Source organism: Ictidomys tridecemlineatus, chromosome 3 (assembly GCF_052094955.1).
Source record: "Ictidomys tridecemlineatus isolate mIctTri1 chromosome 3, mIctTri1.hap1, whole genome shotgun sequence".
NCBI lineage: Eukaryota > Metazoa > Chordata > Mammalia > Rodentia > Sciuridae > Ictidomys > Ictidomys tridecemlineatus.
The window spans coordinates 58,661,320-58,673,641 of NC_135479.1; the positions used below are offsets into that span (position 1 = coordinate 58,661,320).

General features: G+C 46.2%; 1 protein-coding gene across 2 annotated transcripts in view; it reads right to left on the minus strand.

The window, feature by feature from the left end:
• Pmp22 (peripheral myelin protein 22) overlaps window positions 1-11,788 on the minus strand; it is a 30,538-nt gene extending 18,750 nt beyond the window's left edge. Inside the window, exons 1-3 of one of the 2 annotated variants that reach the window (XM_005338858.4) lie at window positions 11,622-11,788; window positions 9,828-9,936; window positions 8,542-8,641 (exon numbers count right to left, since the gene is read on the minus strand). In XM_005338858.4, the coding sequence (XP_005338915.1) occupies window positions 8,542-8,641; window positions 9,828-9,905 (178 nt within the window). In that variant the 5' untranslated portion in view covers window positions 9,906-9,936; window positions 11,622-11,788. Of the gene's footprint in view, window positions 1-8,541; window positions 8,642-9,827; window positions 10,074-11,621 lie in introns of those variants that run through there. The other variant, XM_040269563.2, reaches the window with a different exon arrangement.
• Between the last annotated feature and the right edge of the window lie 534 nt (window positions 11,789-12,322).

Consider the following 12,322-nt stretch of genomic DNA (forward strand, 5'->3'; position numbering starts at 1 on the left):
GGGCTTTTGTTAGATTTCTAATCCACAAAATGTGGAGCAAAAGGAGAGAGTATTGTGTGGCACAGGGAGAGAGGGGCCCCTCAGCTCTCCCTTCACAGGCTGTTGAACCAAACCAGTGACCAGACCTCAGAAGAGCAAGAAGAGGTCCGTACTTGCTACCTAGAGACCACATTTTATGCAGCGGGGATTCCAGCAGCATCTGACTAGCACCAGAGAAGACACTGAAAGAGGAAAGGAGGTATCAACAGAAGAGAAGTTAAAACTGTAGTCTAAATATTTAAGGGCTATTACACGGAGGACGAACCGCAGTCATCCTGGGCTGATCCAGCGGCCACTACAGAGGTTCAATCTCCTTGAGGATGAATAAATGAGACTTGGTAAACCCCAGTCTAGAATGTCAGGCCTCATGAAGACAACCAGTAGTGACTGGGCCAGTCGAGGAGGAGGCAGGCTTGGTCTAATGAGGGAGTTTCTTAACTGACAACATTTCAAAGCATCCCTCCCACATCACTCGTTGCTCCTCCTCAGTCTCTGCTTCTTCTCAGATGCCCCATTCCCCAGTCCCCCAGACTCATCTCCAGACCCTGCGTCCTTCCTTCTACTCCCTTCTGATCTGCTCCCCAAATAATGTCATCTAGCACAATGACATCAAATATTCTTTCATAGAGACTAACCACTCCCAAATATGAATCCCAGGCCAGACCTCCCCTCCCCACCAAGCTACAGATGTCTCAATCCAAGAGATTCTTTGCTGACAACTCCGATTGCCCAAACCTGAATACTGATTTCTATCTCCTCCTGAAACATTCTGCTCCTATCTCTTCTAGCTCAGTCCAAGACCCCCATTTCATACCTAGTTTCTCAGGTCCCAAACCTAAAAGTCATGACTAGTCACCTATCCTTAACCCCCTACATCTAACCTAGCAGCAAAACCTGTCATCAGCCCTGTCTCCTCCTCTCTACCTAGCAGGCCAAGCCACCACCTGCTTCCTGGGGTTCTTAACAAAGATTAAATATCTTTCCCTTAGAAGAATGCCTGGCACCTATGTGAGTATCATCATCTTCACCATCATCACCATCACCGTCATCAGTATCTCATTATCATCATCATTCCCAGCCTAGATCATTATCACGGGCTCATCAGTCCCCCGTTTCCATTTCTGCTTCTCCCCCCAAATTGTTTTTTTGATAAAACAACTGAAGTGAGCTTTTAAAACATAAATCAAATCTTGCTACTCTTTTGCTTCAAGTCTTTCAATAGTGTCCCAATGATCCTCCTCAATAAGACTGGAAGGTTCTAGATGTTCAGCCCAGTTCCCCTCTCCTGCCTCACCTCACCACCTTCCTCCAGCTACTGCACTCAGCCATACCAAACTCTTTCCTGCCACACAGCTCTTTCTATTTACGTGACTGGTCCTTCCCTGACAATCCACATCTAAATCTCTATGAAAGGAAGAGGCCTTCTGTGATTGGCTCCTTCCTCCCCAGAGATGACTCTCTATTTCACTCCACAGAGTATTTTCCACTTTCTATGAACATTTACTGATTATGTATTGCCTCTGTCCTCCAACTAACAGTGAGCGCCACAGAGCAGGGTCCTGGTCTTTCTCGTTCACCTCTGTATACCCAATTTATGGAACACAGTCTAGTACAAAAGATTAGCTTGATATATTTGAAGAATAAATGAGTGAATCTCATTGTTATCTCCTCAGAAATGAAAAGGGCTCTCTTGAAAAGCAGAAGGGTCCATATCCACCTTGTAGGGTGGACAAGTGGTAGGCATATTGCAGACAGCTGTCCTGCTCCAGTGGGTAAAAACCTAAAAATGCTGGGTCATTTGTTGTATGACAGAAGGCCTCATTCTAAAACCAAGATCTACCACCTTAGGCCACATCACTGCCAGTCCTTCCCTGTTCCTGAAACATAAAAAAAAAAAGTTCTAGTAAAATCCCAGGGATGTGACTGAAGTTTTTTTTTTGTTTTGATTTGGTTTTTGAGACAGGAATCTCACTATGTTGCTGAAGCTGGTCTCAAATTCTTCCTGACTCAAGCGATCCTCTCACCTCAAACTCATCACTGAAGTTTTGCAAAGCAAAGAATAACTATGAACTTGGGATTTTAACTCAAACACAGGCTCCAATAAGCATTCCACATTACTCCTAGATATTAGCATCCAAGAGAAAAATGAAGGGTTAAGATAACAGTATTTTAACACCACATCCCATATCTTATACTGCCCTTTCCCCTATAGGGCACACATCCCAGGACAGGGCCCTGTAAAATCAAGAACCATTCCTTGAGTAGAAATTATGGGTTGGCCCAGGGAGCCACAAAGATTTTAAATTGCAAAACATGAAGCCATAAATGCAGAGGGCCTCCTGTGTTTTCTAAAATCTGACCCAAAGCTGAGCCACAGATGAGGAAATGGTCTGGCATCCTTGCCAAAAGGACAGTGTCACCAAATGGAAAAGCAAGATACAGTCTGGGATCACTCTGAAGATGGAGACCAAGGAGAACAACAATGCTTCATACTGGGGGCTGCTGAGGCTTGTAGGATATTTTTTTCAATCCAAAGCATTGATCCAATGCTACCCACAATCTATTCAATGTCATGGATTTGTTGTTGGTGGTTAGGATGGAAAGAATAAATAAGTAATGGTTGTCTTCTCAGCTTGAGGCCCCCATCTCAGTACATACTTGGTAATGGAGCAGACCTGCCTATCGTCATTGGAAAATGAGGACTGCCTTTATAAACTGGAAGGGTAAAGGATGCTTTGAGGACAGATTCAAGAAGGGCCCAGTTATTCCCCTCATGCTTTGGACCTTGTCTTTAAAACTGAAAATGATTCCATATAAAGTTTGCAAGACAAGAGAGGCCTTCATAAATGAGCATAGGGCACAGCAGCCTGGTTTGATGAAAGACTACTTCTGCCTGGGCCCTGTCTCCGTGTGGTTCTCTGAATCTGATAAAGACCATGCCAAGGGACAGGGCAAGGCCAGCCTATGCACTTCTATCTCTCAGGTACCCAATTAGCCCATGACCTGATTCCAGTAATCTGCCCCACTCTGCTACATACCAGGTCCATGCAGGTAAAATAAAGCATGGAAGAAAGCTTATGTGGACTTGGAATTAATATTTAAATAAACTGGAGAATCAAAACAAAAAAGCATCAGATTATTTAATAGCAAGCTGATGTTTTGTCTATAGGCTCTGTGTCAGTAGATTTTAAACTTGCCCACAGAGACTTGGGGATGAGGATTGACACATCCTGTACTCAAACCAGAGCTTCCCAGATCTTATCAGTTTAAAAGCCTTGCAGCCTAGAAACTGGTATCTTCAACCTTTGCCCCTGTTGGCTTGTGTGGATGCTACAGCCCCCACCCATTGGGCCCTGTCTGCCTTTATCCAAGGTTCCATATGTTAAGGCACGCAGAATTTTTTTTTTATTACCTAGTAGTAATTTTCTAACATAAAATCCTGTTTGTAGCTATTTACCAATTGTCATCAATGAGGGAAATGTGAAAGGAGCAAAGTCACAGAACACAGCGGAAGAGACCCCATCATCTGGGATCATCGTATGATGATACATTGGTGCGATTCTATTTTGTAGGATTTCTGAAATATCCTGCCTTATGAATGTTGCTGGACTATTGCTACAGGTGGGGATAAAACAGGTCACTGAGAATTTAAAACAGTTCTAAATGTAATCAGAAAAATTGGAAATGCATCCACAGGCATCAAACTCCTTACTAGTGTCTGGAAGGACCTTCAAGACAACCTGCGATTCTACCCCTTTACTCTGTTCCCAGGACTCTGGCCTGCCTACCGCTCCTCTTCACCTAAGCCCAGCTCCTCCTCTCCCTGGTGATCTTGCACTTGATGGTCGGTCTCCCTATATGGAACCTCCCCCCAGATGTTCATAGAGCTGAGTCCCAGGCATTTATTTCAAGGAGTCATTCTTCAAAGATCCCTCCCTCCCCGCTGCAATCCCTCTTTAAAACATCACTTTATCTTGTTCTCTTTATAACTCCTGGAACTACTCCCAAAATGTCCATGTTTATTGACTGATTTGCCCACTGCCCTGTTAGCTCTTATTCATGCTGTGTCCTTGGTGTCTACAATAGCATCTGCCACATAATAGATGTGTAATGAATAGTTCTGAGGGAAAGAACAGAAAGAAAGGAGGGAGGGAAAGAGAAGATGATGATGAGATGTGAGAGGAGATTTAGGAGAAGCCAGAAGAGATGCACCAGGTGGAATCCTATGGGCCATGTTAAAGATTGCATCTGGAGAGAAAGACCAATGAAAGACCTCTGAAAGTCTTTTTTTTTTTTTAATTTCAGGAATACTATGATTAGATTTGTATTTTTAAACACATCACCCTGGCTTCAATATGAAAAATGAATCACAAAGAAACAAGAAAGGCTCAAGCCAGCTACTCCAAAGGCTGCCTCAGTGGCTCTCACAAATGAGACAAGAGACATCATTAAGCATAACAAGACTTTGCTCATGACTAGGAAGGTGGGAGACAAATAGAGAGAAGCTAAGATCCCATAGTTTTCAATATGGGTCAGTACAAGATTGGCATTGGTGTTGACAGAGCCCAGGATACATTAGCAATAGAATATCTGGAGAATGGTAAAATAATTCGGTCCTGCCCTGAAACTCAGAGGACCTGGGTGTGCTATTGTAAAAGAATATAAATGGGTATGTTGGGTGTGGTCAAGCCTCAAGGAGATTCATTTTAAGACAAGATTACAGGGAGGTACTTGCTTTTAAGTTTCTACAAATTGAGAAGCTATGCTCCCCACAAGGCTAAATTCTCAGGCTCCCTTCTAAATAAGTGTAGGTATGGTCATGTGACTAAATTTCAGTAAAAAGATAGAAACGAATGTGTGTGGTCTATCTAGAGCATTCCATTAAAAGGGAAAAGAATATATTCTGTCTTTCCTCCTTTGTCCACATTAATTCTAAGATCATGGATAAGATGGCTGGTACTCTAGCTGCCTTTTGGTCCATGAGAATAAGAACCAAGCACTCCCCACCATCACCCAAATGGCAAATAAAGTAGCTAAAGAGTACCTGGGTGTCTAACAAGTTCATGAAATCATCCTCGCTCTCTCAGGCTGCCTACTTTCAGACTTCATTTAAAAGAGAGAGAAATAAGTTCCATTGAAGCCACAGCCATTTGAAGATGTATCATCCTAAGCAGACAATTCTAATCCTAACCAGAACACTAGTCAACCAGTCTACCATATCCCATGCATTGCTTGTACTGCAAGGGAATATCCTCCCCCTTGCTGGTATTTACTTAAATCCTGCCCATCCTTTGGAGGGTGGATCAAATTCCACCTCCCACTGGAGATTTCCCTACCACTTCCTCCCCTGAACTCTGGTGCCGTCTGCCTGCCCCCACTTCTTATGCATCTGACCTTTGTGTCTTCACAGTGAGTGATTCAACTCTCCAAACTTATCCCCTGACACCTCATTGAGGCTTCATATCATCAAAGGCATGGTCCCCATGGTGTCCTCCTTCCTGCATGTATTCCTGAGACTTGCAAGGCTTTCAAATGAATATGCCTTCTGGGGAGTTTGGGGATTTTTGTTTGTTTGTTTATTTGGTTGTTTTTTGTTTACCTCTGCCTATAGGCCTTACAGGTAGAGAGACAGAAAGTAAATAAATAAATTTTAAAAAGAAGAAGAAGACTACCACATCCACAGGAAGAGTGGAAGGCAGTTAGTAAGAAACTCAGAAGCAGTTAGTAAGAAATTTAGAACTACTCCCATTTAAAGAGAGAGCTTGGGGGAAAGATCTGATACATCTCCATCAAATTCTATAGCACAAATGTTAGATTGCCTCAAAACACCAGGGGGCTCCTCCATTCAAAGCAAAGAGAGTCCCTTCATTAAAAAAAAAAAAAAAGCCACACAGGAAGATCACTTGATCCCAGAAGTTCAAGGCCAGCCTGGGCAATATAGCAACATCCCTGACTTTAAAAAAAAAAAAAAGAAGAAGAAGAAGAAGAAAAAGAAAAGAAAGAAAGAAAAGGAAGAAGAAGAAGTCATGTAAACCAAAGTATTTTCTCATTGCACATTTGCAACACAATCTTTGCAAATCAATATCAACAATTACTTTGAATCACTTAATAAGGTATGTTTCAAATAATCTAAAAACAAACACAAACAAGGTAAGTGATTTGTAATAGTAGCAGTTCACTGTCTGATGCTTTTAAAATTCTGTATTTTCCCACCTTATTCTTCTCAAAGCTAAACCCAATCAAAAAAGCAAAGGGGCCTCCCAGGATTCACTATGCACTGCTAAAGTTGTAATACAGGCCGGCACATCAGGAAGATGTCAGCAGAGATAATTACTATTGGAGAAGTTTAAACGGAAACTTCTAATTTAGAATTAGCCCAAGTGGAAACAAGCCCAGCTTGCTTAGGGGCATGTCCAGATTTCCTCAAAATGTCCTTATTGTGAGAACCAAGAAAGCAAATGTGGAGGATAATGGACATTCTCGGGTGTACGTGGAAAGGCACTGAGTGGATATGGAACTAACACTCAGGACTTACTTCACAGTCATTGTAAGTGAATCCAAGATGTTGGCACACAAGGAACAAGTTAAGAGATAAGAAATTTCCTGTTTTAACTAATGACAGTGCCTCTTTGAGATCTTCTAGCACCATGTGACAGCTATTTACAACTTCGGCAGGCACTTAAAGCAGGTCAGCCACAGGCTACACTGCAGTATCGCGCTCCTTCCTGCAGACAGTTTGCAGCACAATTTAGCAGTTCCTGGGCCTCCTCTTTCTGCTGAAACTCAGCCGGGCTTTAACACGCCTGCCAAAAGTTCCCCCTTCCGGGCCTAAGAGTACAGGATTCCATGCCAACCCCACGTGGCTGGATGCCACTTGGGGACAGCGCCTGTGGACACAGAGACCAGAGCCTCAGAAAGCCTGTGGCTCAGTTGCCACTTGTGGCCACTAGGTGTCAATAACGAGTAAGAAGACTCCTGTCCTGAGTTGTCAGGGAACTTGGGCCAGACCCTGAACTGGAAGAAACCGGATGCTGTGGCTTTAGGGACAAGCAGCACTATCATCACATTCTTAGGCATTCATGAATTCAGGCATTCATTTTCTTATTAGCCAACCTACCATGCAAACTCACCATACAACCTCTAGGATGGCTTTAATTCCATGTTTCTCACACACTCAGAGAAAAGACATACTGCTCACTTCAATGGGACTAGGGTCTTTTACCCTGTCCCCTCCCCCAGGAAGGTGGAAACATAAAGTACAGTTTTCAACTCTTTGTCTACCCTCCCCATGTAAGGTTTTAAAGGAGTATGTCAGCAGCATCTATTTATATCGAGGATCAAGGCACTTGGTTTATAACATGTTTCGGGACTACTGGGTACAGAGTCCATGGGAGGGAAAGTCTAGCAAAGAAATCAGATGGTGCAAAGCTAGTACCAAGTGCCATTTCACTGCCTGCTTTATTGAGCTGGATCTAAACTGATTTCTCTTATCAGATGCAGCAACTTCAACATAAATATTGGATCTATGAGTAGTTGCTACAGCATTTAAAATTGTACTTTATTGGCCTTTCAAACCCAGGAAAGTTCTGTTCTATGTATAACTACTTGCTTCTCCAGGATGAGGACGCTTCCTTTGGAACTCAAGACTATGTCAAACCAGGCCCACCAGTGTTTCAAAACCAACTACTATAACCTTACCCAGCAACCAAACAACACATTTTATTCGCCTCTGCCTCTGTGTATCTCGAAACACAAGATTCCTATTAAGCATTCACCCTGCTCTGAGTTCTTGGGAAATCTAGTGGGTGCTTCCCCAATAACTGTCCTCTTAACTTGATCCTAAGGAAGCCTGGCTTCAAATAACTCATAGGCAAAGATGCTGTGCTCAAGAGGAGAAATGCAATCTTCTGGATAAAGGACTGTCAGGCTCAGCTTTGGGTTTTGCAGACAGCTTCAAGTCCCTAGCTTGCAACAAAGGAAACACTCCAAGGTTTTGATACTAGGTGGCACCATGGAGGCCCAAGACCTCGGAAGTCACTTTGTAATGAGGGAACCCAAAGCGGGTCCAGTCATCCTCAGGACAGCCTGCTGTCACTCCAGCAGAAGAGGCAAGGCATTTCTGAATACAGACAGTCACCAAACCAAAGACACCCTTTAAATCACGTTCCCAGTGGAATCTGCTAAAGGTCTGGCTATGACACCACCTTTATTGCTTACCTGTATCCCAATTTCTTGACTCACAAATAGCATTACACTAAATGATCAGGAGGAAACTCAAGGGCATTTCTCTAGGCAGAGAGAATCCCAATGGTACCCAGGATCTTAGTTTCCTGAGTGAGGCGACTGCCCCTTTCCTTCCACTTTGGATTCATGGCTGGATCACATTCCACCCACCCCAGCAATCACTTTTTAGCTGATGTTTTTCAAGAACAGGTGTTTCCAGGTCTAAATTGAGAAACAGACGCCAAAGGACAAGCTTGTGGAGCAAAAAGCCAGTCTCACCATTAGCTGACGAGGAGAAACAGTGCTGGATATTTCCTGAAGAAGATGTGCTACAGTTCTGCCAGAGATCTGTCGCATGTCCATTGCCCACGATCCATTGCTAGAAAGAATCAAACATCCTGAATCAAAGGAGGTAATGAGGAGTAAACGGAATGACAGGAAGCAGTCCGAGGGACGGCAAAGAGCAGCCCTATCCATCTGGCTGCCTGGCCTGTTGCTGCCCTCCCCAGTATTATACTGGTCAAGTTCACAGTTATGATCAGAAAATAAGAGGGGTGACAGTCTAGTACAGACATCATGCACTTTTCAAATAGAAAAGTAACACACACACACATACACACACAAAAATTTATGTGCAGAGGTGAGTAGTACAGAAGAAGGAGCTATGATGTCGTCCCAACACAACTTCATTCAACCATCTTTACCTTCTTCATGTCCTGGGTATCATTCCCCAAATGATTCCACCCCCTCTCTAAGCCTGTTTCTTACAATTCCTATCAATTTGACAAGACTATCATCACACATAATTAAGGTCTTATAAAGATGCCTGTAAGTGATAAATCAATTCACAAATTTCTAACATAATTATTTCTCAAAAGGCTTAGAAAATCATGGGTACAGCTTGCCTTACATTAAGACGTTAAAGTCACAGGCATGTAACTACCCGAGTTGCTGCTCATCTTCACAGGCAAGTGAAAAAGTATTAAAATCTAATATGTCTGATGGTTTTGTAACAAGTTATTCTGCTGATCTGTTCACATCAGTGGAAGCTTGACAAACATCCATAAAGCAGATGTGGAACTTGCAAACATTTTCCCGAAAAGCCAATTTTAACCTTCTAACTTCAAGTGGTGTTTTATAAAGTAAGCCACCCATCTGACCTACGGTTAGGATAAAAATTTTTCTTAAATGCTCCACTTACTTCCTCTAGAAGGTTGCATCAAGAAAAAAAATTGCTAAACAGTCTTATCAAATGAAGCCTGCTGGACAGTGGATGGGCCTTGAAATTATTTTGTTATAAATAGAAGCCTAAGCGGCTAACCTAGTCCAGCGATTGCTTGTTTTCTACCCCAGAATCTGCTCGGGTTTTCTCAAAACAACTGAAAGGAGGCAGACTGCCAGAAACGAAAAGAAAAAGAGGGGGGAAAAATCGCTCTGGGACATCTGAGACTTCTAGTTGTCTGCAAAAACCAACCCCCCTCTGAACCGGGAGGGGTCCTGGCTGGGAATCAAGGTGAGGAACTGCCCGCCACCCCGGGAGTCTCCCCTGCCCGCTGGTCACTCACGCTGACGATCGTGGAGACGAACAGCAACACTAGCACAGCGACGTGGAGGACAATGATTCCCAGCAACAGGAGGAGCATTCTGGCAAGTTCTGCTCAGCGGAGTTCCTGCCTGCACAGAGAGAGAGAGAGAGAGAGAGAGAGCCCAAACTGGATGAGAGGCCGAACGCACTGGTCGGCCAGAGGCGCGGGCAGCGGAGCGAGGGAGGAGCGCGCCGAGGGAGGATCCCAGAGCTAGCGGAATGCCTGGCACTGAGCGCCGCTGCCCGCCTGCCCGCGCGCACCGCTGCCAAGAGGGGGCGGCAGCCGACCGTAAGATCCCCGCCCAGCCGGCAGCTGGGCCCGCCTGCAACCGAACATCTTTTGCATTTGGAACAAAACAAGCGGTGTGCGCGTCTCAATCACCCCGGGAGGAGTTTCTAGAATGACTGGTCCACCGGAGGCCTCCAAGCGTCCCGGAAGCCTCCCAGGGACATCCTGACTCGGGAAAGGGGAGAGACCGCGCTTTCCTAAACACGGATTTGGATGGGGATACCCCCTCTAGGGTAGAAGTAGGGATAAGGGAAAAGTTAGCTCCAGATTTATGATAGGCCTGGAGTCACCAGAAGCCAATTAGGAGGGAGAGCACAGCAGAAAGGATGGTTTCCCAGACCCCAAAGTTCTCGGCAGTCCGTTGGTCTCCAACTTTCCACCCAGTTTTGCCAGTGTCAGGGAGCCGTCCTAGCCTCAGCTCCGCCTGGCGTTAGATCTATTGGAGACTCTGGAGAGACAGCGCAGAGCCGGGGAGTGTGGAAAGGAAAGAATGGCTCGGGAGGGTTGCCCAGACCCGGAGCTTTCCGCCTTTAGTGCGCTTTCCCCGGGCAGCTCCTGAGGGAGGGGGACATTCTGCTCCCGGGCTAGCCCCTGTGATCCCCAGGGTGTGGGGGGGATCTAGTCTGCGCCCCAGGCACTTAGAACCCCAGCGCGGACCCGGTCCAGTCTGGGCGGGGCGGGGGAATCATGAGCCCAGGAGCTTGATCTCAGGGGTGTAGATGTCTGGCGGGAAGGAAAGACAGACGGTAAAGACTTGATTGGAATCCCAGAAGAATTCCAATTGGTTAGAGGTGGCAGTACGAACATCTTCCATCCGATTTTGTGAGCTCCTAGACTCTCATTTACAGACTTTAAGGTTGGGGTGACCTGTTAGAAGGCTTGTGTCTCTGAGGACCAGTTAATGACAGAGTCTTGTGCCAGAGAGGCATTTCAGTATTTTGAAAGTACCCCCAAATCCCTGAAGCCTCCGTTTCACTCCACAAGCCACACATCCAAAGAAACCCTGAAAAGCACAGAAGAAATAACCGAGGCTTTCTGATGTCTTTCGGAAGGGTTAAAATTAAATGTGATGCTTCCTAGTGCCCAGGAGCAAGAAGAGGATGCTCGGGCATGTGGCATGAACCTGGAGGACCACAGGGGTCTATAATCCTGGAATGTCTACTCTAGGGAATGTTTTACCAATGCGTCCTGGAATCCACCCCTCTCCAGCGAGTCTTCCTGCGCCGCCCTTAAGTAGCCTCTATCCAGACACCACCACCACCACACCCCGCGCCTGGTACGGGGGTCTACAGACCAGAAAGGCACTCCTCCTGGTCCCCTTCCCAGGTAGGAAGGAAATGAGACAGACAGAGGTCTGGAAGCTCCTGACAGACAGTTCAGGGACCGGGCCAGAGTCGGTGCCTGCTCTCAGCCTTCAGGCAAACTCCCGACAGAAGATGCCCACGTTTCTCCCCATCTCCTCGCTTTCTCCACCACATTACTTACAGCCCAAAGGAATAGTTGTCTTGGATCAGAGCGGTCTCGGTACAGACTTGAGTCGTATGCTCTGTTGCTGGCGTCCCCAAAGACAGCTGTGCTGCGGGGCTGCGGGCTCGAAGCAAGGGGGCAGTGGGAGGCTCCTGGCTTTCCCCTTTAACCGGAACAACGCCCTGTTTGCGTCGCGGCACCAGGGTGTGTCTCTGGGTCAGCGTGTGCGGGAGGGCGGGATTCAGGGAGGAGAGCTGGCAGGAGGGAGTAAGGGAGGGCAGGCGGGGGACAGTTATTTGGCCTTTAATGCGCCTGGGGGGGGGGCGGGGAAGCCGATCTCTGCAAAATCTAGGCGACTTTTACTGGAGACTAGAAGCGGCTGAACTTTTCTCACCTCCCACCTCTCCTTGACTCGGCCGTGCTCATGGAAACTTATAACTTGGCCCCTCGGCCCCCTCAGTCCACGTAGGAAAAGCCAGCCAGATGTCGCCCCAAGGGTGTCCAACGCGGGGCTTCGGGGCGCCCTGGCGCCAACTGAGCGCACGCGTGGGCTGAGGCCAAATTCTTCTCCTCCGTGTAGCAGTGAACCTGCGCTTAGACGCTGCCGGAAGACTTCCCTCTCTCGACATTCCCCCGCCACACTGGTCCCCTCTGTGTCTGCATCTAGGAAGTGTGCTGACTTCTAAGATTCCAGGAGACCAATCTAGAGGACCCTGCTT